General features: G+C 37.6%; 2 protein-coding genes across 14 annotated transcripts in view; both read left to right on the top strand.

The window, feature by feature from the left end:
- The window catches only part of LOC102468460 (caspase-1-like), a 33,122-nt gene extending 16,004 nt beyond the window's left edge, over positions 1–17,118 (top strand). For 2 of the 5 annotated variants that reach the window (XM_027772841.1, XM_027772840.1), the window contains one exon: positions 8,851–9,317. In XM_027772841.1, the coding sequence (XP_027628642.1) occupies positions 8,851–9,042 (192 nt within the window). In that variant the 3' untranslated portion in view covers positions 9,043–9,317. Of the gene's footprint in view, positions 1–1,482; positions 1,587–6,357; positions 6,782–8,850; positions 9,318–13,942; positions 13,992–16,012 lie in introns of those variants that run through there. The other 3 variants (XM_027772844.1, XM_027772843.1, XM_027772842.1) reach the window with 3 other exon arrangements.
- A 1,418-nt stretch (positions 17,119–18,536) lies between these two features.
- LOC102490614 (caspase-4) overlaps positions 18,537–25,712 on the top strand; it is a 40,409-nt gene continuing 33,233 nt past the window's right edge. For 4 of the 9 annotated variants that reach the window (XR_003549766.1, XM_027772850.1, XM_006150930.3 and 1 more), the window contains exons 1-3: positions 18,537–18,591; positions 19,225–19,488; positions 24,264–24,326. Coding sequence is in view for 4 of the 9 variants with exons in the window: in XM_027772850.1 (XP_027628651.1) it covers positions 18,585–18,591; positions 19,225–19,488; positions 24,264–24,326 (334 nt within the window). In the remaining 5 variants the exon portion in view is untranslated. Of the gene's footprint in view, positions 18,592–19,224; positions 19,489–21,227; positions 21,310–22,572; positions 23,047–24,263; positions 24,327–25,712 lie in introns of those variants that run through there. The other 5 variants (XR_003549767.1, XM_014588763.2, XR_003549768.1 and 2 more) reach the window with 4 other exon arrangements.

Here is a 25,712-nt window from a genome sequence, read left to right as displayed (position 1 = left end):
TTTAAAATAGAAATTAAAAGTCCATTTTAACTGAATGCAAGTTAAAACATAACATACAAAAAACTGGAGGATACTACTCTCTCTTTTTCTTTGCAAAAATGTGTCATGACTTTCCTGATGACTCAGTACTAAAGAAGCATTCAGAAAAAGTTTAACGACAACAGGATAAAATTATTCACTATCTATGCATACAACTTCATGACTAAATTTTGAAATAATTATACTCAAAGATGTGAGGCCAAATTATAGACCTGCTATAAAATTTTATTTATATAAAAATTCTCTAAAATACAAACTAGTCTACATAGACAGAGAACATATCAATATTTACCTGGGAATTTAGAGGTGATCTGGAAAGAGAGGATTTATAAAATGCCATGAGGAGACTTTTGAAGGTGATAGATTTATGTACTATCTTACATTGATTGTGATGGTCTACTAATGTACATGCGGGTCAAAATTTTTCAATTGCACATTTAAAATCTCTTAGGTGTGGTTTATCACATGTCAATTCTACCTCAATATATATCTTTTTAAAATATGAGGATAAGGGGGCCAGCAGATGGCACAGTGGTTATATCACTGGATCCCGCATGGCCTACTGTGGTTCAAGTTCCAGAACTGATGATTTGAAAATCATGCCAGATATGTATGCATGTGTGGTCAAGATTCTAGGAGGAGAATGGAGGAGAAGGGCCCACATGGCCATCCCCCCCTGGGGGTGATTTTTTATTTTTCCTCTCACTGTCTCTGTTTCACTCTCCAGCAAGTTCATGCATCCTAAGACAAAATCCTCAAATAAATAAATGTAAGGATAAGAAACAGAGGTAATAGACTGGTATATTAGCTTACTAGGGCTATTTAAACAGAGTACTGCAGAGTAGGTAACTTACACAACAGAAATTAATTTTCTCATAGTTCTGGAAGCTGTAAGTTCCCAAATCAAGGTACTGGCAGGTTTGGTTTCTTGTGAGCTCACCCTGGTTTGCAGATAACGGCCTTCTTGTTGAATCCTCACAAAGTTTTTTTTCTCTCTCTGTGTGTGCATCCCTAGTATCTCTCTGCATGTCCAAACTTCTTTCTTCATAAGGACACTAGTCAGATTAGATTAGGGACCACCCTAACAACCTCACATTAACTTAGTTACCTTTATTAAAAAGCCTATTTCCTAAATTCAGCTACATTTGAAGGTACTTTGGGTTATGATTTCAACATAAATTTGGGGGGACACAAACATTGAACCCATAACATTGGGTTCATGAATTCTGTGGGAATTTATTCACAGGGTATTAATTTATAGGTGTCTGTGGGGAGTTTTCAGCATGATTAAGAGCTTGGTCCTTTTCAGAGTTGTTACAGCTCATTTCCCCTCCCTTCTCCACAAATATCCCAAGCCCAATCATCATCATGTTGACTCATGGTGCAATGGGTTCTCTATTTCTGCCCAAGGGGCAGAACTAAAAGCTCTCTTTATATTTTTAGGTTCAGCGATCATTTGAAGAACCAGGTATTAAAGCCCAGATGCCCTCCCTGGAAAGACAAACTATGACCAGATATTTTTACCTCTTCCCAGGCATTTAAAATTAGTAAGTACATATAGGTGATAGTGTATACATATATACAGGGAATTGTCCAGAGCAGGAACTGGAATTATAATTATACAATAATGTATTATACAAATACATCAGTCACTATTTTGTATTTATTGTTTAATTTTGCATTCTTCTAACATCCATCAAATACAAATGTAACACTTCTTTTTGATTATGGATTCATAACATACTTGTTCTGTCTTTCTGCCATAAATAACTCAAAAAAGTGGGTAAATAATTTGAAACAATTATTTTCAGATATTAAATAAAGGGCAGTGCAGGACTGCTTTTGCTAAGAGAAAAGAAATAAAAAGGTGAAACTTGTAATTTACATACACCATACATAGTTTGATGCCCTGGACAATCTTTCTGATACACATTTTAGGGAAGGGTAAGTTAGGCAAAATTTGACAGCTCCACTGAGTTGAGAAGACAGAGAGCAGAAATCAGGGATATCGAGGCAGCTGAAATGGGAAGGACTGAACACTAAAAGTGGGGGAGATACGCAGAGAAAAAAATCCAGATATTTATAGAGGGTACTCTTCAGTCTGTGGCTATCAATCTGTACATTCACAGAAATCAGGAACCCAGAAAAAGAAACACTGGTGAAACTCTATACGGTCAACAATTCATAGATTTCACTCAGCATGGATAGAATTCTAACCCCATTAACAATAAGAGCAATCAGTAGAGATCCCAGAGAGGTCAATGGGCAAAAGTAGTCTAGGCGTTAAGGCTACTCTGGATCTTCCTCAAGAACACTTAAAAACAAGGCTCCAAGTAATAAAAGTGATTCACAAATAAGCTTCAGTGCCTGCCAAAATAAGTATCAATATACTTTAAATAAAATTTGAAAATCAAACACATAAAAATATACTATGTACAATGTCTGTCTACAACCTATCAAAAATTACTACACATTTAGAAAATCATTAAACTGTTATCTGATACACTCCAAAAGTTATTAAACATTTATAGACCAAGAAGTGATGAAATTTGTAGAAAAGACTTTAACAGAATATCAAAATTAGACTTAGCGTCCACGTGATGATGTAGTAGTAGTAACAAGTGATGCTCTGTAAGTCCAACCTACATGGGAAATTTCTGGGTTCACAAACAGAGACCTTAGGGTATGCCAAGCATGCACATACCTATACTCTGAGGTTAGAACATGGCACTCAGACTCTTAGCAGTGCTATCTCCCTATCTCTTTCTATTTTTCTCATTCATGGAAGAAATAAATATACTTAAAAGATAAAAGAAGTCTCCATAAAATAAGTTTTTTTAAGGTCCAAATTGAATTTCAAGAAACGAAATGAAGACAATATCAGAAGTAAATATTTCATTGGATATAGTTCACTGTATATTAGAAACTCCAGGGAAAAAAGCGAACTTGAAGACCTAGCAATAAAACACAAGGGACGGGGGAAATAGAAGTGTTACAGTTTAGATAATGGTTCATGTTTTAGAATTTGGTCCCCAATATAATGACATCTGGAGATAGCAAGATCTATTTTTTTTTTAATTTAAAAAAAAGAAATTATTTTATTTAACTTATTTTTAAATTTATTTTAATTTGATCAGAGAGAAGGGAAAAGACAGAGACAGAGGAGAGAAAGAGAGAGAAAATGGGAGAAAGCAAGCCACCAGGTCTGGGATTCAAACCACAGTATGCCATGTGGGAGTCCAGCACCCATAACAACCACACCATCTGCTGGCCCTGGAGATGGTAAGATCTTTTTTTCAAAAAAATAATTATTTATTTAATTTTACTTATTCATTAATTTATTTTAATTTGACCAGAGAAAGACAGATATAGAAAGAGAAGGAAAGTGAGAAGGCAAGCCACCAGGGTTCGGGACTTGAAGCATGATCGGCCATGTGGGAGCGTCCAGTACCTTAGCCACCATGCCACCTGCTGGCCCCATGGTGAGATCTTTAAGATGTGAGGCCTAGTGGGTGACAATTGGATCTTGGACGCATCACCTTCATGAATGGATTAATGCTGTCTCAGCAGTTCTAGCTCTAGAGAGAGGAATTAATTACTGTGAGAATGAATTGTAATAAAAGGAAGATGGCTGTCCTTAGGTCACTTTCCATGCACTTGGTTGTCATAATCTTTGCTTCTATCAGCCATGTTGTAAAATAGGTGAACTGAAACCAGTCCCACACCTTCCCGCTCTCTAGCTACCAAAACTGCAACCCAAATAATCCTCTACTTGTTATAAATCAACCATTTCAGATACTTCTGTTAAGAATACAATAACAGAGACCAGCAATTAGCATAATGGCTATGTCGCTGGACTCCCACGTAGTCGACTGCAGTTCGCGTCCTGGACCTGGTGGCTTAAAACTCACGCCGGGCGCATGTGCGTGCATGCCCAAGATCCCAAGAGGAGAATGGAGTAGAAGGGACTGCAGCATGGCCATCCCCCCTGGGGGGTGATTTCTCACTTTCTGTCTTTCTGTCTCTCTCTGTCTGTCTGGCTAGCGTATGCGCCCTATAGCAAAAACCTCTTATAAAAAAAAGAAAAAAAATACAATAACAGACTAAACCAAAAAGTGAATTGTTTTAACCTATTTCCATTATCTGTGAAGTAAAATAATACTATTTGAGGGTAGAATGTAGTAAATTTAAAGTGCATATTGTAAAATCTATAGGCATTTTTAAAAGATTATGTTAGAGCTAATAGGGTGGGAGGAGAGAACAAATAAGTACTTAAAAAGAACTACTCAACTAATACAAAAGAAAGCTGAAACAAAACAAACATAAAGGCTTATAAGATGTTCAATTTTCTTGTAAACATATTAAGTATCATTTAAACATAATTATAATTGGTCTAAGCACTCTGAATAAAAACACAGACTATTACTGGATTATAAAACAATAAATCACAATTACATGCTACCTAAAGGAAACACACTTGAAATGTAAAAACATAGGTATGATCAAGTTAAAGGATAGAAATAGAGATACAATAAAAACCCAAAACATATAACCCCAAAACACAAACCATGTAAGACAGAAAAAAAGATAAATTTAGCCATTGCTCTTAAAGATACTATTCAAGAAATTAAAAGACAAACAATAGCCTAGAAGAAAACATTTATAATACACATGTTTGACAAGGTATGAAAAATATTAAAGAACACTTAAACTCAATAAAAAGAATGCAAATTACTAAATACAAGATTGTTAAATGACTGGGACACTAAGAAAATATACCAGTAGCAAGAACTTATGAAATAATGTTCAATGTTGTCAATTTTAAGAAAAATGCAAATTAAAGCCACAGTAAAATATTAGTAAAGATGACCAAAATATGCCAGCAACTCAAATATCCATCACCATGTAAAGGAAAAAAAAAACAAAAACAAAATTTGTATATTCATAGAATACAATGCTTCTGACTAATAAAATGTCAAGTACTACTTCTACATACATCAAGAAAAATATCAAAAATGCATTTTTTGATCAGAAAGAACATTTACACAAATAATTCACACTATATTATTCCATCTATATGATAATAAAGAATTAGCAAACTAATTCATGGTGATTATAATCTGCTAAGTGTTTATCCTGGGCTTGATGTGACTGTAACTGACTGGGATTGGACTTATTAAAATAATGGAAATATGCTATAAGCAGACTTTAGTAGTGTGTACATTTAACAAGACACACTGCACTTTCTACCTAACAATTGGTATATTTTGTATTTGCAAATTATACCACAATAAAGTGAATTAAGGATAAACAAAAGTAAATAAATCAAAGCATGTTTTCTATAATGCATAAGGTGAAGGTTTATTTATTTATTTGGAGAGGTTTTTGCTATAGAGTGTGTGCGCTTGCCAGTAAGCCAGAGAGACAAAGAGACAGAAAACGAGAAATCACCTCCCAACGGGGGATGGCCACGCCGCAATCTTTTCTCCACCAGTCTCCTCTAGGAATCTTGGGCACAAACACACACGTGCCCAGCATGAGTTTTAAGTCACTGGATCTGGGACTTGAACCGCGATTGACTACATGGGAGTCCAGTAACATAGCCATTACACCAACTGCTGGTCCCTAAGGCAAAGGTTTAAATACTAATCATATACCATTTTTTCAGAGAAGTATTAATTCATGCATACTAACCCAAGCAAACACATACATAGAGTATCTGTTGCTCAGGACAACAGTAATTTAGAATGATGAAACCAGTTCTTTGGTAAGTAGGTACCAATAACTAATTGGCCAGCTATTAGAACAAAGTACACTAGGAATTAGCTTTACTTACATTGAAGATGTTCTCATTATACCACACTCTAACATAAATTATTAAACTTTATGCACAAAATGTCACTCTTTTAAGTAGTTAAGCTAACACTTGAATTTTGTTCAGTCAAAACCATCTTAACAATAAATGGAGAGTCAGAAATTCACTTATTTACACCAAGTTAATTATATTATGCAATACAGATACTTTAGTATATTTAAATTTCAACATACCGGGGCTGGCAAGGGGCGTGGTGGTTAAGGACACTGGACTCCCACACGGCTGACTGCAGTTTGAGTCCTGGACCTGGTGATTTGCTTTCTCACTTTCCCTCTCTCTCTTTCTCTCTCACTCTGTCCCTCTCTGGTCAAATTTAAATAAATAAATAAATGAATAAAGTTAAATAAAATAACTACTTTAAAAAAAAGTCTCAACACATTTCGAATTTTTATTTCAAAATAAAGCATTACATCAGTTAGTAACCCACTTAATTCTTCTCATAGCTACTGCATCAGTCATCAAAATACGGATTTGATCAGGCCAGCACAAAGAACTTCACTTTTTCTGTCAAGATGTGACCATCTGAACTTAGAATTAAGTGCAAGCTTGGGGCTGGAAACTACTACGAATGCCTCCTTTCATTCTTTACATTTCTCAGAGTAATAGAGACATATTTGGGGGATAGTAGACTCATCGTAATGATGGAGAAGCTGTTCACAATTACGGAAGTTATCCCAGAGCGACTGCTGCCTCACTGGCTCTCCCACACTTCTCTCTCTCTCTTCTAAAGGAAATCATAGGTACTGTCCTATGCATCTATTTTCTGAAGGGTATTTTCCAGTCTAGCATTTTAAATCTCTCTTTAGTCCAATAAAATTTTTAAAAGTAAAATAAAACTACGCATTGAGTTAATTTCTGTGAAAAACTGGGCACTGAAGAATGAGTAAGATGGAAAATGTCATGTTATGTCAATTTATGTTATATATCATACCACAATTTTTTTTAAAAAGGCAAAGTCTTAGTAGTTGATTTAGGTGGCAAAATGGCACCATACTCTGGTTTGATTTTTTTTTGAAATCTCAGTGTTGATATGTATTTAACTCTGTATGTGCTTTCTTATTTTACTCTTATTCTCACTTCTCACCCTCCAAGATAGGGTGAAATACATTTCTTAGGGGTACAGTTCTTACTACAATCTAAGGTTCAGTGATCAGAAAACCTTTCTGAAAATGGCAATAATAAAAAATTTCTTAGGAAAAATTATTACAAAACACACATATGGAGGCATAATCATTTTTCAATCTGTGCACACATCCTGCTTTAAAAGTTAGGGTCATCTTGCTTGCCATCGTGTACCCAGCACCAGCGTGAGGAGCCAGGACTGGTGAGTCTTTCCTGGTCCTGTAGAAAACTAATTTGGGAAAGGACTGTCTTTCTCATTAGACATGGTGAGGGTTTACATGAGGTGGAAGAAAAAAATGGAGGTGAGAGGGATAAAGGAAAGTAGCTCAGCTAGCCTTTCACAGCATTTTTAAAAGGAAAAATAAAGATCAGGAGGAATCTGTGTCTCTTTTGGGATTTGAGCTTTTATTTTGATTTTTTTTTTCAGAGAGTGATTTTTGCTATAGGATGTGTGCTTGCTGGTGAGACAGAGAGAGATAGAGACAGAAAGCAAGAAATCGCCCCCCCCTCAAAGACATGGCCACACCACAATCTCTTCTACATTCTCCTCTTGGGATTTTTGGCAAGCATGCACACGCGCCAGCATGAGTTTTAAGACTGTCAGGTCTGGGACTCGAACCCTGGTCGACTATGTGGGAATCCAGCAACATAACCATTATGCCATCTGCTGGTCCTGAGATCTGCTATTATTTTGTTAGTCTTACATGAATTTGAAGAATTATTAATTAGCTGAGCATAGAATGGGCACAGCACTTGCTATTCCCAAAGAAAATGACCTATCAAACTTTCTACAAAGTTCAAGAAATTGGGGTGTGTCAGAGCAGAATGACTTGTGATTTTGAGAAGGTTATAATAGAAAACTCATGCAATCAAGTCTCCCAGGTTGTTCACTGATCATACGTGAATAATGCTAGGATCAGAAAGAAGCATGAAGAGTAAGTGTCTCAAGTTTCAAAGGTATTAGATCATTCCTCAAGATGAATGTGTCTTGAGGAGAGGAAAGTTTGAGTGGGAAAGACTAGAACAATTACTTCCCTACTGGTGAATTGAGAAAGATGTTTGTGTTGCATTCTCTGAGGGATCTTTGTGTTTCCAAAAGTGAAATTCTAGGTGAGAAGAGGAGGGTGTTTATGCATTGAGTGGGCAAAAGTACAATAAATGCCTTGCTAGGTGACCTCTTAGAGGTCAGTGTGATTCTCTAAAAGGAGATGTGCAAAAAATGATGATAGTATTGTCAGAGAATAGAGTACATGCATATAATTAAGTGTATATTAAAAACTTAACTTTCCATTAAATAACACATAGATTCTACTTACTAATCAAATCCTTTCTTATCTTTTGTGTAATATGGTCTACTTTCATGGTGCTACCCTGCAGACCTTCATCTGAGATCTACCTCCCTATCTCTTTAACTCTTCAAAGTCCAGTCCAGCTCAGGGCTCTGCCATCTGAGCTGGCCCATTTCTTTTTTTTTTCCCCAGAGATATTTTTTTATGTGTTTTTCATGTGTTTGACGGACAGAAAGAGAGATAGAAAGTGAGAGATTACGCACATGCACGCACATACACACACACACACACACACACACACACACACACACACACACACACCAGGAGATGGCTGCACCACAGTCCCTTCTCCTCCATTCTCCTTTTAGGATTTTGGACCCCATGCACATGTGCCCGACATGAGTTTTAAATTGCTGAGTCTGGGAATGGAACCAGTCAACTACATAGGAGTCCAGTGACATAACCATTATGGCATTTGTTGGTCCCAAGCTGGCTTGTTTCTGTAAACCTCTGCTTACTCCACAGAGTGAAGACAGGATCTCTGGTGAACTACCAAAACTCCCCAAAGATGCTTCAGAGGAAAAAGCTATTATTGTGAGAGAGCAAAATAAATTTGCTCTGTCAAAGCTGATTAATGCCATCAGTGCTTGTCTATTTCTAATAAATCACTTACTGTCTTACATTGCTTATTTCTTGTTCATCCCCTATCCATACTAAGAATAATCCATCCACAACAGTGAAGGTTTTAGATGACTGTAAAGTAATTGCAATGTAATGTAATCTTTCCCCTTTCCCTTTCCCCTTTCCTTTTGTTCAGCTCCCCTGAAATCCTGTAGACACACATGCAGCCCACTTTGATGCATTTAACACTGGCATCTGCCAAATGAGGCCCTTTCTCAGAGTTTTATTTTTCTTTCCATTTTTAAAATTCATAATAGCATGTGTGCATGAGAGAGAAAGAGAGAGAGAGAAACTCTTGAGAGTTTTCTCATTACACCACAGTCCCCATTTCCAGTTCTGCAACTAGTCATGATCTTGGACATGCACAAGCTTGCCTGGAGTATTTTTAGGCCAAAATGGAATTCAAACCCATGATCATCTACGTGACTTTCAGGAATGTAGTTCAGTTTGCTATCAACTGTGCCACCACAGCTGGGTTCAGAGTTGTCAATAGCATTGCTTCTTTCTAATGCTCTCATCTATTGAGTCAACGGAAAAATCATGACATATTTTTCTATGCAAAAATGCATCATGACTTTTCCAATGCCCTAATAGAGTTTCAGAGCCAGGTCTATGACAATTACTCAATGTAATAAACAAATCTCCCTTGCTGGGAAAGCAATAGCGAAAGCCAGAACAGACACTGCATGGCCAGAAGTCAAGCTTCTTTTTAAAACAGAATTATTAAAGAAAGCACTGATAGGAAATACAGCCTTCCAAGTCCAAATGGGTGGTTTCAGTAAGATGTGACTTGGTGCCTGAGGAAAGAAGATGTGCAGAGTCAGGGTAGCATGATACCCTCCCCATGAATCTGCACCCTTCAGGGCAGAGAAATGGCCATTAATTCTGCTAAGTCTGCCTTTTCCTTGTGTACACTGTTATAAACAATGAAGTGTTATCTTCTGGAAGTCTCAGGGTGGTTTCTAATTTGTTGGCTCCTATCAATTCCTAAAATTTCTGTCATATGTTGTAGCAAGGGATTGGGTGCCAGGAACTAAGATCAAAGCATTTACTGGATTTTTCTGTTTTGTGTACTTTTGATGAGCTCTTTATGAAGCTAAAATAAAATGCAATGTGGTTCCTTTCCTTTTTGAATTTGTCAGTCATAAATCAAAGGGGGCAAAAATCATTGTAGGTTGACCCCAAATTCAGTAAGTGAGGGTTTTTAGTGTTTTTATGCACAGCAGAGGCATATGCCACTGACAGGAAGTATTTATTTGTCTTTGAGATACCAGACATTGGAGCCAGGGCTCTTTTCCTACAGAATCAAATGGTTTCTTTGAGAAAATACCTTTGAGGAAACTATACTTTAAAAATAGTTTGGCGGTATGCTCAGTGATCAAAAGCACAGGTTTGGGGTCAAAACAGATCTATCATATACTCCATGACCATTTCAAATTTTTCTTAAATCTTCTGAAGTTCACTTTTCTTATACATAAAATGGAATTAACAATACCTTCTATACAAACTATTTAAAATAACTACATGAGCTTTAAAGAACTAAACCAGATGCTGACCAACAAGTGAATAAACAACAATGTTTGCCTGCAAATATAATCATTTTATTGTTGCTTCTACTCATAAATGCATAGAATCAGAATACCAAGTAAAGGCCAAAAAGTCCAGGGACTGAGAATCACAATCCACATAAGGAAAGATCACAACTACTTTTTCTTTAACTCTGTGAATACTACAAAATTTAGATAGAGTCAAATCAAGGTAAGTTACATGAGGATTCAAGGAGCTCAAGAGTGTCTTCCTCTTCAGCGAAGTAGTTAGAGCCAATTAGTTTCTAGGACTTTGTAATTCCTGTTGGGCAGCAGCAACCAATTAGCAGTGATATCTGCGAAAGGATGGACTTAGAGCATCACCCATTCCAGGCTGGCCTTTCTTATCTAGCCTGTTTTGATCCTTGGAATCCAGAACTTACTCTACACAATGTGCTCGCAATCAACCCCCAGTTAACATATATCTTAATCAAATAAAAAACTAAGAAAACACAGTTCAAAAGAATTCCTTTAGCTCTCCCAACTACCATCTTCCTCCACCAGAAGCCCAATGAGAAACTCCTTTCACAGAAGTATTCTGGCACCACCACTGTTGTCTCCAGAGTATTCTTAGAAAACTACATGCCACACCTCTACTTGAAACATGATAGCTTTCTCCATGGCCAGTAAGGGCTCCTCTCCACGGCCTGCTTCCTTTGTGTGTTCAGTTCTCTATCCACACTCCTCCCTCATTTCTATTTTTGTACTTGCCCCATCACAGTCTAGCTCCTACCAAAATGCTCATCCTCAATCCACCTTTTTACACTTACATTTCACTTTTTATGCCTTTTATATTTCAGTCAGACGTCACTTCTGAACAGACTCATTCACCAATACAGGCTGCTTATATCCTTCCAATTATTTGCTCTTCTGATGACAGCATTTTGTGACGGGGGTCTATTCTTTGTGTTTGCATTCAGTATTTTCTCAATTAATCTTCAGGAAGTTAACATCCATTTTTTAGAGGTGACTTGCTCATCCCAGCAGACCACTAAGAGGGAGCTGAGACTCTAATGCCTGTGTTCGAACACCACCCATTCATATATAGCCTAAAAAATACTATTTGCTACTTGATTATGACATCTATCATAGGCTAATAGGGGGTTTTAATATTTTTAATCAGGAATGTGGTTATTTGTATATTTCAATCCTAAATCAGATATGCAAGGGGTCATTAAAAAGTACATGTAAATGAATATTATGAAAAACTGTTACTAATTTCTAAAATGTTTGCACCCAAGTAAATCCACATGTGTTTTCTTAATTTTGCTATAGGGTATGTGTGTTCACCAGAGAAAGACAGAAAGAAAGAGATAGAGAGAAAAAAAAATACCAAAAACCCTCTCCAGCGAGGATGGCCATGTCATAATCCCTTCCCTACATTTCTCCTCTTGGGACTCTGGGCACACAAGCACATGCACCCCATATATCTTGCAAGTCACCAGGTCCAGGAGTCAAACCACACAGTCAGCAATGCGGGATTCAGTCACCTTGACCACTGTGCCACTGAATGGCACCACAAATCCATATTTTTCATTTTTTCATTTGCTTTTAAGCAAATACTACAAAATATTGTTGTATTCACAGAGTTAAAGAAAAACTAGTTGTGATCTCTCCTATGTGGGTTGTGATTCTCAGTCCCTGGACTTTTTATCCTTTCCTTGGTATTCTGATTTTATGTATTTAGGAGTAGAAGCAACAATACTTGCAGGCAAAAATTGTTGTTTATTCACTTGTTGGTCAGCATCAGGTTTAGTTTGAAGTATCTCCATGTATCCCCATGAAAACAATGGCTATTATGTCTATTTTTTAGGCATTCATGCCTAAAATCTTAAGAGGGGAAAATGGATAAGAAAGGATTACAATGTGACCATTCTCTATAAGGGGTCAATTCTCCATCTTCCACCCTAGCCACTAGGGCATGCACCCTGGCAAAAAAAAAAAAAAAAAAAAAAGTAGATGTAGGGACCAGCAAATGGTATAAGGGTTATGTTGCTGAACTCCCATGTAGCCAACCACAATTCAAGTCCTGGACCCAGAGGCTTAAATTCATGCCAGTATGTATGTGTACATGCCTAAGATCCCAAGGAAGAATGGAGGAAAAGTGATTGTGGAGTGGTTATCCCCCTGAGTGGGGGCTGATTTCTCACTTTCTGTCTCTCTGTCTCTCGTTGTCTTTCCAGCAAACACACGTGCCCTATAGCAGAAATCTTTTTTTTTTTTTTGAGAGGTTTTTGCTATTGGGTGCATGCATTCACCAGAAAGACAGAGACAGAGAGACAGAAAGCTGCAATCCCTTCTCCTCCATTCTCCTCTCGGGATCTTGGGCACACGCACACATGCGCCTGGTGTGAGTTTAAGGCACCAGGTCCAGGAATCAAACCACGGTCGGCTACATGGGGGCATGAGGGGGGGGTCCAGCAACAGCCATCACGCTAACTGCTGGTCCCACAAAAATCTCTCTTTAAAAAAAAAAAGTAGACATAAACAAATTCCACAGGAAAAGTTAAGGTTTGCCACAAAGAAAATTGTTCAGAAATGAAGCAAAGAAATAACCAAAAATATGATATAATCAATGCATGAAATTGGACAATAAAATGTAAGCAGTTTCCACTCTTTTGAACTTCTAGTGGAAATACGTTGATTTTCTGTTATAAAACTTTTCTCTTATTACACTTACCACATTTCTTTTAACATTATAGACACTTGAAGAATTATATCAAGGTAATAAAATAATATCACTGGATGTCTGCTGTTCAAGACATTACTGGTTTTCAAATACAAAATTTGAAATTCCTCTCCAAGGCAGTTGGTTTACAGGCAGGGAAATTGAGACTTAAAGTGGATAATAATCATGCCAGTCATTACTCCAGTATAAAGTGCTGAAATTGATAATAATTAATAATTAGGAATAATAATATTAGTAAGATTGGCTGAGTCCAAAGTATGGCTTCTAGTCACCCCAGCAGAGGGCACAAATATAAATCCCCTATAGGCTTGGTAGGAAACATACTCTTGAGTTAATTCAGTGGAGTCAGGGAAAATGAGAGAGCATATGACTTCATGAATGGAGCATAATCTCACATTTTCAATGTCTGCTAAATAAATTCATTGTCAGAAGGAATTATATCCATGAGGGTCACAGAAATTGGCAACTGTGCCCATTATGAAGTTGGTGGGTCACCAATCTTTGACATCCATTCTGACTCATAAGATTTCTGGTCTACTACTAGATTATAAATCCGAAGTTTGAGATTGCTTCTGGACTCGCTTGGCTATGTAGTTCATCTCTAAGACTCTGTATTCTCATCTGCAAAATGGAAGCAGTAATGCCCGTGTTCATTTTCTAGGGCTGCCATTCAAATTCCCACAAACTGAAGGCTAGAGTCTGAAGTCACGGTGAGAGTCAGGTCATGTTGTCTCCTCGCTTCTGAATGTTGCTGGCAATCCTTTGTAACTGCATTGCTCCAAACTTTGCTTTCATTGTCATATTGCTGTGTGTTTGTCTTCACATGTTATTTGTCTTTTCCCCCCTCTTTTTCTTTTTATAAGGGTATCAGTCATATTGGGTTAAGGCAACACCCTATTCAAATATATCCTCATCATAACTGATTCTAAGTACTGGCCCCTATTTTTCAATAAGGTCACATTCTGAGTTACTGAGGACTAGGACTTTTATATATTTTTTATGGTACATGATTCATCCCATAATAAAGTCTAACTCATAGGACTGTTACAAGCAGTTTTTCTTTGGATTTATCCTGTTTGAGATACATTGTGTTTCCTTATTCGGGACAGTCAGATTTTCTCTCAGCTCTGGACAATTATCTTTAAATTTGTTCTATTCTCTCAATATTGTCTTCTTAAACTTTTGATCAGACATACATATGCTCCTCAACTTATGATAGAGTTCTCTCCTGGTCATAGAAATGTCACACAAAATACTGTAAGTAAGAAATACATGTAAGGGACTAGTAGCAGTTATGTCACTGGACTCCTACATGGCTGACCATGATTCAAGTCCCGGAACCAGTGACTAAAAACTTTTAAAATTTCCAGCTCCTCATCTGCTTGCTGCATTCTAGATATATTATTTCAATAAAATTTTCAGGTGACTTAGACATTCACAAACTTTGTGTGTCTGCCTTCTAATCTGCCCTATATTAATTATAATTGGTATGTTTTTATTGGCTGCATTTTCATTAAGTCACTCTGATCATTCCTTATTATAAGATAATTGCTTTTTGCAGGCCTAATTTGAACCCCTCATACACTGCTGTTCTATCCTCTATACTAGATTGGTCCAATATCTGAATATCTGTGGGGATCTGAAGTTACAGTTTCTTCTTTCTGCTGATATAGCCTCATATTTGGTTACTTTCTATTGTGTTTGTTACCTTTATCTGACAGTATACTTTATATTTTAAAGGGAAGACCTGTAGGCTGAAGTTGGAGAAAGTTACTTCTGTTTCTGCTGTCAGGTGACACACCAGTTTGAGATCATGTTCAACCCTCCTCAAGGATTTGGCTCAATGTGATGCCAAGATGAGCCTTTCCACCTTGTGGAGGCTCTAGTGTCAATCTTTTCTATACTACTGGTAGAGAAATCCCCTACCTCCAACTGCCTAGGTGCCTATCAGGCTGGGCAAGTGCTTTACTGCTTCCTCCAAGCTCACCCTCTGCAGCATTTTTTATCTGTTTGCTTGTTTTGCAATCAGTCCTAATTCTCAGGCACACTCATCCCTTTTCTAGGTCCCGAGTGCTTTCTGTCACTCAAGGCCCAGTTGCTGGTTAATATGAGACTAGCCATGTGTCAAAGAATGTATCTTATTAAATTTTTACTGTTTTGATATTGCAATACACGGTGTCCTAGAGAGATCCTAGTTATTCTTGATATTAAATGAGACTATGCAGCAAAAATATTCCATAGAACATATACATGAAAATTATCAGGAATTATCTTTATTGTATTCATAATCTGAACTTTACCCTGGCAGATTCTGATTCTAAAATCAGGAGATAGTCTCAGTAAAAATATTTTATAAAGTTTTCACTAGCAGACCCAATGTAAATGAAGTATTTCATCCATACCTAATCTCTTATTAAACACTCAATAAGAAATAGTCACTTTTACAGGTAGATTAACATGACTTTCCCACTCTAGAAGTCACACTGGCTCCCTATTGTCTGCCACAGCAGTTTAAATTCCCCACTCGGACTATCATAAATCATCTCGCTCTGGACCTAGTCTCTCTCTCAAAACTCATTTCCTATTGATGGCAAACAAGCTACTTTTGATTCAACCTAAATTGTTTTCAGGTTTTTTTTTTTTTTTCCTCCCTATGATTCTGGCCTTTGCATCTTGTCCATATTATCCTCTCTCATTGATTGCATTGATTTCACTTATCTACTCTCCACAGATTCATGAAAGGAAATGGACTTTGGAGGAAAGCAATTGAAGTACCCTTGCACTCACAGACTCTGCTATTGAAAAAGAGACAGCCACTCTGAGCTTTACTACGGATCTTTAAAACTGGAATACTAATAACAATTTCCCAACATTATGAATGGATCAAAGAACCTATCTTAGCACCTAGAATACGGAAATGACTCAGCACACTAGTTACCTTCTCTCTCCTCAGAAACCATCCCTCTACAGTTGCGGATCTTGTCCTGCTATCCTAGAGCAGCCTCCCTGCTGGCTCCAGATCATATATGAACACTTACCATCTGATATCCTGTGGCACTTTCATCTCTGTCATCTTTCCTTGTCATTGTAATTTTTCTCTACACTTACACTTTAACCCCCCCAAATTATATATAATTCCATAAAAATAGGGGCATAGTCTTAAGCTTTGCTAACATACTACCTATTTCACAGAGTCGTAGCAGTTGAAGAATTGGATGCCACATGGAGTTAGTGTTTGGTGAGAACAACTGGTTTCTCATCCAAGTTCTGCAATTTTTTCATGCTAAGCCTTTGGACCAATGCTAATCTGGTCTTATTAATACAGGGGGGTTAATTATCATTTAGCCTCTGTAACATACACAGATGTCATGACAACCAATTTAATAAGCCATTTGAAATACTTAGAAGCATTTCACAAAGAAGTATATTTTGGGGCCAGCCCTGTGGCCTGGTGGATAAGGGAGCCAGATCCTACATGGCTGACCACACAATTCAAATCCCAACCCTGATGGCTTAAAATACCATGCCAGGTGCATGTATATGTGTGCTCAGTATCCTGACAAGATGGAGAAATGGAGGAGAATAGATTGTGGCATGTATCACTGAAATAATTAATCCTTATTTTCTAGTGCGAAATATGTTAAAAATAGTATCTGTTAATGTGTGCTTACTATATGCCAGGCAATAGTCTATGAAGTTTTCACATATGTAATGCTCAAAACTGGGCAAATTTGTACTGTTAATAAAATTACTGGGGACAGCAGATGATGTAGTGGTTATGCCACTGGACTCCCACATGGCCAACCGTGGATTGAGTTCCAGACCCAAGTGGCTTGAAAATCACGCTGGGCACATGTGTATGTATACCTGAGAACCTGGGAAGAAAATGGAGAAGGAATTGTGGTGTGGTCATTGCCCCTGGGGGATGACTTTTCATTTTCCCTCTCACTGTCTTTGTCTCTCTCTCCCCTGTAGATGTAAGTGCCCTAGGGCAAAAATCTCTAAAAAAATTAAATTAATTAATAAATAATAAGTAAAATTATTTTACAAACAGAGAAAATTATAGGTAATATCAGGAACTTGTCCAAGAAAAGTTAAAATGCTAACATTGAGGGACCAGCAGGTGATGTGGTGGTTAAGGCACTGAACACTCCCACGTGGCCAACCATGGTTCAAGTCCCAGATCTGGTAGCTTGCTTTCTCATTTGACTCTCTAGTTCCCTCTGTGTCTCTCTCTAGTCAAATTAAATAAATGAATAGTAAATGAATAAATAATAATTCTTTTTAAAAATTCTAACATTGTATTACATGTCAGAATCTGACATCTGAGTCCAGAGCCTGAGTTTTTTAATCTTTATGAAGTAATGCTCCTAAAAAGAGGGCCAATCATTTGGGGCTAGTCCTGAATCTAGTAGTTAAGGAACTAAGGCCCACATGGTCAACCACAATTTGAACCCCAACCCAGGGAGTTCAAAAGCATAGCAGGCATGTAAGTGTGCATGCCCCAAGCACACACCCTCTGACAATTTTATTATTATTATTATTATTTTTAAAAAGAGAACTCTCGGGACCAGCACTTAGTGTAATGGCTATGTCACTGGACTCCCATGTAGCCAACCATGGTTCGCGTCCCAGACCCGACGGGCTAAACCCACACCAGGCACGTGTGCACAAGATCCCAAGAGGAGAATGGAGGAGAAGGGATTGCAGCATGGCCAACCCCCCTGGGGGGTGATTTCTCGCTTTCTGTCTCTCTGTCTCTCTCTGTCTTTCTGAAGAGTACATGCGCCCTAGAGCAAAAACCTCTCCAAAAGAAAAAAGAGAGAGAGAGAGAGAGAGAGAAAGCTCTCTAAAAAGGAAGCACATTGGGCCCAAAACAAAGAAAATATTTCCATTTCTAAAATCAATACTGTTTCTCACAAACATGCAACCAGAACTCTCCCCAGATTGGTGGCATGGAGCAGTGGGAATAGTGATTCAGCTTTTCCAAAGAATGAGTTACTTTTCCAGTTCATATTTCCTAAAGAATGGGAGATTCTTCACTGTCTGAGTTAAACTGTACACATAGTTTCTCATTCCCTATGTTTTTACGCAAGGCCCACCCCTCTCCTACCCTGACTTATTCCAAGAGCTGACGAAGAAAATTTTGAGGATTTATTCTCTCATACAGTCAGAACTTTAGTGATCAGATTATTTATATCAGTGCCGTGGTTATTTCTCAATACATGTGCACAGCACACTTAAAAGGAAGCTGAACTACGCTTTCAGTTTCATACCACACAAGAGGGTAGGAAGAAAAAGCGATGGCTGGTGAGTTTTTAACCTTAAAAAGTAGATCAGGAGGAGGGAATAGATTTGGAAGGGGCTGGCTCTTCTGGAAGTCATGGTTAAATTTGTGGATGTTTAAATGAAGAGAACCGAAGTAAAAGAAGAGAGGGAGGAGAGGGGTCAAGAGGACTCCTACAGCCTTTAAGAAGAAAAAGCAAGGGCCAGAAAGGAACTACTGCTTTCCGGGTATCTGTCTATAATTTTGCAATCTTAACTGAACTCTTTAATGTTCTAAGTCTGATAGAGGGTACAGAAATGGCCTAGGGTAAGTACCTGCTGTTGTCCCCTAGGAAATGGGCTATTACTGTTTCATTTTTTATGATTCACTGATACCAAAATGGGGCTGTGAAGCTATACTTCAAGAAGTTGTATACAAACTAATACTTTAAAAAAACGAGACAGGAAAAGATTATCTCTGTTTCCCAGGAACTAATGTACATGAATAAACCTCAATCTTCAGGCCACACCATGAGCGAGAATGGGAAATACTAAGGGAAAAATATGGAGTAGCCATAGAATTAGAGAAGGGATTACCTTTATCTAAGAAAGAGATGTTTTACTGTTGTCATGAGAGTGAAATAAGACTGTTTTATGACTCAAATGTTTGTGCCTCAGACAAAGTGCTAAGGGAGAAAAGGAAGCTATTTATCAATTCAGTGAGCACAGGTACAATTAATGCCTTGCTGGATGAACTACTGGAGAAAAAAGTGCTGAACCTGGAAGAGATGGTGAGAATAAGAGATGGAAATGCTACGGTTATGGATAAGGCCCGTGCTCTGATTGACACTGTCATTCCGAAAGGACCCAAAGCCAGTCAAATTTGCATCAACTCAATTGGTGAAGATGACTGCCACCTTGCAGAGAAACTGCAGCTCTCAGGTAAGGGTCCAGGCCTGAGACAATTCACATAGGCCTTTAGTCTTGTGCCAATACCTGCTTTCTTCATTTGTCATACTGGTTTGAAGACCCTCACCTATGGCTTCAGGGCCCTGTTTCCGTATCAGTGGCCCTATCACATGTCTCCTGTCTCTTTTATTTTTTCCTGTTCCTTTAGCCTCAGTAGTTATGTTAGCATGTTCTTGAGTATGTAGCAGCTCATTTGTTGAAGACTTAAACTATATCCTCCAGTCCCCTGAAAAGGTACATTACTTTATTTTAGTTAGTTAGTTAGTTAGTTAGTTAGTTAGTTAGTTTATTTACTTACGGTAAGTCCCAACACTTTGTAGTTGTATGACATGAAGACTTCAGGTCTAAAATCAATACTTTTTAAATTTCTTCCCAAAGTTTCAATTCCCAAGGAGACCAAAATATATTTCAGTGGAAGTGGAATACTTGGAATAAACTGAATTTTGTAGAAAGTGAGAAGAGTAAATGGACTCCTTTCCCCAGTTGCTCTCTTGCATTTTCTTTTCAGTGAGATCGTCCACCAGCATAGAAGCAGGCTCTGGGCCACTCTGTGAGGGCTCCAGTTCCCCAGAGGGCCTGATACACAGTTTAGGCATCTGAGCCAGTCTGTACACAGTCCTTTAGTTCTTCTTCGTGGCAAAGAGGGGAGTTCTAGTGGATTCCCAGCCACTGATCTCTGTTGCACTTCCCAAAGCCACTTCAGCAGCAGCAGGTGTTCTTTGAAAGAAGCTCCTTTCTACGGGTTGGGGGAAGCTTGTACCTGTCCGAGCTCATATTGCAGATGCTTTCTGCCTTCATGTGTATGTGACAAATATAGTTTATTTCCTTCATGTGGATGTGACAAATCTCTTTTTTAAAATACTTCTTTTTCATTTATGCCCTCAATTATCCCCCCAAATTAGAGACAATCAAGTAATAACAATAAGGGTGAAGACTCATTTGTATTCCTGTTTGCAGCTGCTACTCCATTTCTGTTTTTATCATCATATTGCCGTCTTCCCTATGTGTGCCATCATTTCAAGTATTGTTTCCCCTGTCTGTCTTTCTCAGGTTTTTTTTTTTTTTTTGTCTTCTTTTTATAAAGATACCAGTAATATTGGATTAAGGGCACATGCTATTCCAATATGGCCTCATCTCAACTAATTATTGGATTGTTGAAAAAGTCATGATGCATTTTTGCATAGAAAAAAAATACATTATGACTTTTCTGACAACCCAATACATCTATTAGGTCCCTATTTCCCACTATAGTCACATTCTGAGTTACTAGGAGTTAGGACTTCTATGTTTTTTTTTTTTTTGGAGAGATTTTCACTGTAGGGCGCGTGCGCTCGCCAGACACACAGAGAGAGACATAGAGACAGAAAGCGAGAAATCACCCCCCAGGGGGGATGGTCACGGCGCAATCCCTTCTCCTCCATTCTCCTCTCGGGATCATGGGCACGCACGCACACGCGCCCGGCGTGAGTTTTAAGCCACCGGGTCCGGGACACAAACCGCGGTCGACTACGTGGGAATCCAGCGACATAGCCATTACACTAACTGCTGGTTCCCCCCTATGTATTTTTATGGGACATTTCATCTCATAGCAATGCCTAACTCACAGGACTTATAAGCAGCTATTTTTAAAATTTTCCTGTTTGAGAAACATTGTTTCCTCATTCAGGGGACTCATAGAGAATTTGTCTTCTTCCTGGTTCTGTTCTTTTCAGACGCTGTGCTTGCATCCTAGAAGTTTTGTACAACCCACTGAGATTAACTCTAACACCTGAGGTCTGCCTCTCCAGTTATCAGGTGCTATCTCTTCATTCGGGGTTGTTTTCAGACCATAAAATATAATAACTAGGTGTAATATATAAATGTACTCTGATGAAAGAGATCTTTCTAAAAGAAAGTTTCTAGCATTACATAAAAAAAAACTTCCTTCAGAAAATGTTTTTGAAATTTTTGATAGAAAGTGTAGCCTAGAAGCTGCACATTAGATGAGAAAACGGGATGAACTGCTGCCTGCTCCTTGAGCTCAAAGTTCCATGGGACATACTATGCATCTCTCCCATTCAGAGGAGGGAAACAGATCCTACTTTCTCTGAGGAAATCTTAACTTCACTAGGTTCTGTGAAATAAAGACTGGCCTTGTTCCTCATTTGTTAGCTCATATCAATTCTTAAAGTTTCAGGAGTGAATTTCTCAGATAGGTGTTCTTATATTATACTGTATTGTACTGTATTATATTATACTGTAAACAAATTAAGTTTAATTCATGTCCTCAAAATTGGCAGTATTCCAGTTCCTGATAGAAATATTAACACAGGTTTGAGTGATTTTATGCAACCTACCAAATAGATTAACTGAGGGCTTCCAGTTGCTTTCTCCTCAGAGTAGGACTCATGAAATTGACAGACTTGCATCTACCTGGAAGATTCCAGAGATTGCGGTCAGAGTTCCTGAAATGTATATATAAGTGCAGCACTCTTTTGCATCCTAAAGCAGAGTAGTTTAGTGATTAAGACCCCAGGATTTATAGTCAACATTGATTCACTTTTACATTTTGGCACTATCGCTTTTCTCCTCTATGGCCCTTAGGAGGTTTACTTTAACTCCTCTATAGTAATGCACTGACGAATTAAATGGGCTATGCTTATAGAGGGCAGGTCTACAAAATAACCAAGTTGCTTATTATTATTGTTGCCATTATTAGTTTTATTCTATTATTGCTTACAGTGAGGTAAAAGAGAACTGAAAATACAAGAGAGTATGATAATATATTAATATTATAAAGAATAGAGAACGATTAGGGAACAGAATTCATATAATTCAGTTATTCAGCTTACAAAATACTTTCTTTGTTTTCCTTTTTTTTTGAGGTGTTTCTTTTTTTTTTTTTTTTTTGCCATAGGGCGTGTGTGCTCACCAGAGAGGAGAGAGACAGACAGTGAGAAAGAAATTGAGAATCACTTCCCAGGGGGTATGGTAACACCTCAGTCCCTTCTCCTCCATCCTCCTGGTTATTTTGGGCATGTGTGCACACACACAGACACACACACACACGCACACACACACACACATACCCAGTATGTTTTTCAAGCTTCTGCATCCGGGACTCCATCCACAATCGTCCTTGTGGGAGTCCAGTACCTAAAACAGTGTACCATCCACAATATTTTACCATTCTTATCTATATCCTAGCATTAAACATAAAATGGTCTAACTTACATATCAGGAATCTTTCTGGACCTTGGGAGTTTCACTAGTTAAAGGAGAGGAGAAATTATTAACATGGGTGAGAAATAAATTTCAAAGATTTTTAAGAACCTTGTGATAAAATTTTGTTGACTTTGCAGAAGTATCTGTGATTCTGGGATGAGGAAGAAGACATTGCTATTAACTTCTGCTTCTTAAGAACAGACTCAAAGAACTTGTGGGTGAAAGCATTTCTATGACCTCAGGAATGGAACTAGCGGTTGTTCCCATTCTTCCTGAGGTGACCAGTGGGTCCCTTCACCATTTTGTGCTATGATACATCTTCTCAAGGTCAGTTGTCCTAGCATAGTTGCCCCTTCTTCATAATTTTGTCCAAAGCCAAAGTCAGCTCTGAGTTAGACAACATAGTTTGTACACACTTGTTAAGCAGTAGTGGTTAGTCAGTCAGAAGCCATCTTTTTTATTATTATTATTCTCCTTTTTATTTTTTATTCTCATTTTTAAAAATGTATTTATTTACATTCATTCACTGTACATCATTACAGTATACAAAATGAGATTTTCCATCCAGAGTACACTGTATATTGTCTCAATCAAGCACATTAATATACGTGTTATCATCAACAAATAATTTTCCATTTCTTGTTTCCTGTATATTTTGTTTTTCCCATCCTTGATTCCCTATCTCTCACCCTCTGCCATCTCCCACTCACCTCCCACATTGTCTCTGGTATCCATGGTTGCTTTCTATGCCTTTTCCTCCCACATTTCATTGATTCACTAAAGATATTAATTAATCTAAATATTTTCAATAGTAAGCGCAGCTGATATATACATATCCATGAACACAAGTTTGACTTTAGGCATAAACCTCAGTGAGTATAATGAACATACTATAAAGTAGCACCTAGCTAGGGCTATATAGCTTATTGCAGTCATCAAATAGGTATTTTTAATGCATGTTTTTAATTTCAAGAAAAACAGTTTTCGTGGTTTTTTTTTCCCTGAATTTTTAAAAATTAATTAATTTACATTCATCCTCTAAGCATTGTCACAGCATACAAAATGTGATTTCCCATCCAGAATATACTGCATAGTGGCTTAATCATGCATGTTATCATCAATAATTTTCCATTTATAGTTTCATATATATCCTTATGTCTGACCCTCTGCCCTTTCCCACCCTCTTCTCACACTATCTCTGGTGTCTAGAAGCCATCTTGACATATGTATATCAATATAATTTACTTTATAGCTGAGAAGTCTTCATTACACTTGCATCATAAAAAGCAAAGGTCAAGGGAGGCACTCAGAAACACTCTGCTATTCCACCTTAAGTGTTAAATAACAGTCAGGTCATTCATGTGTAAGGCTTTTGTGTCCCAGTGATAAATGTGGTTCTGTGTGAGTCACGTCTTGAACAAGGCTATCAATCCATTAAACCTGTGGGGGTAATTTTCAGTTGGAAGTATCTACCACTTTAGGACAAAGTCCTAAAATTCTTCAGAGATAATAAGTAACTTTTGATATCCTTTATCTTTCTTCAGGTTCCCTACCTGGAAATGCCCATAGTACACAATACTCTCAAGCAGTGTTTCCCTACCTCCCAGGTAATCATGCTTTCAAAGGAAAAGTATTCTTCAAGCTCTATATTGGGGTGGAGAGGCAGTTATAGATATTTCTCATGGATTGTTCCTGTGCCTTTTTATTTCCTTATTATATTATATCCATAGCTATACTAACAAACTATGAATCTGTGCCTCAAATCTTGATTTCCACTTAGTGTCAAACTTCACTATTCAATATTTACATATTCACTCATATCTCACATAGAAATCTTTAAACATTTCCAGAGATGAATTAACCATTCTTCCCTCATCTTGCTCCTCTTCCAGTTTTCCCTGCCTTGGCTAATGGTGCTACCATCACCATTTGTTCAAACTTGAAATGTGAAATTCATACATAACTCATTCTTCTCTCACTCCAATAGTGAAGCAGTGGCTAAGTAGAATTAATTTCTTCCTTCAAATGAAGATTTGCTTCTCTATATATGCTGCTACTATTATATTTTGAAGCTCCTGTTCCTACAGTACTATGTTGTTCTCTAACAACAACTCTCAGTATATTTTACTTCTATTTTTAAAAATAAAGTCATCCTTTCCCCAAGTTGTCGCTACATTTTGTAAAGAGATTAAACATATCTGATTTGTTCATAGGTATGGTCCCATGTAATGGTGATGTGGCTCACAGTAATTGAAATTAAAGGATGATTTCACAAATAACTTAATCTGAATTACTATTACTACTAGGCTATTAGAAAAATATTTATCACATGCCAACTGTGTTCATACCCTGTTATATGGACTAGCTACAGAATAATGAAAAGATAAACACTGATACCGCTCTTATTGAGCCTGGACAAATACATGAATTATGAATAATAAACAGCTGCTTAAGAGTCTTTATTATCAACTTAGAGCCATCTGGAAATTTAAGGGCAGAAATGATAGAAATGATACCACACACCTATATCAGATAACACAAATTTTGCAACAAAGTCAAACATTTATAATGGCTCAGATAGGATAGAAACTTGTTTCTCATTTATGAAAAACAAAAACTGGTCATTCTTGATCATTAGACAGTTTCTTTCCAAATGCTGCACCTCTTCCATACCATGGCTGTGATGACAGCAACATATAATGCCAAAATAACTATGGTCATAACCATTCAGTTAGTGGCCCTGGGAAGAAGGATTTGGAGGATCTTTTGTGGGGATTTTTCTACCTCAGTATAGATGTGTCATGTGGTACTTCTGTTTGCTTTCCTTAGGCTCCAACTCATCACATGGCCACACTAGTTGGTCATATATACTAGTTGAATGCCCAAGGAAAAAGGCAGAGTGTCTCGTTGAATATTTAGGCAGTCTGTAACACAAAAATTTATTTTTATTGGGACCAGCAGTTAGCCTAATGGCTATGTCTCTGGACTCCCAT

This window comes from Tupaia chinensis, unplaced genomic scaffold (assembly GCF_000334495.1).
Source record: "Tupaia chinensis unplaced genomic scaffold, TupChi_1.0 Scaffold000311_2, whole genome shotgun sequence".
Taxonomy (NCBI): domain Eukaryota; kingdom Metazoa; phylum Chordata; class Mammalia; order Scandentia; family Tupaiidae; genus Tupaia; species Tupaia belangeri.
This window is presented reverse-complemented; position numbering and strand designations above follow the sequence as displayed.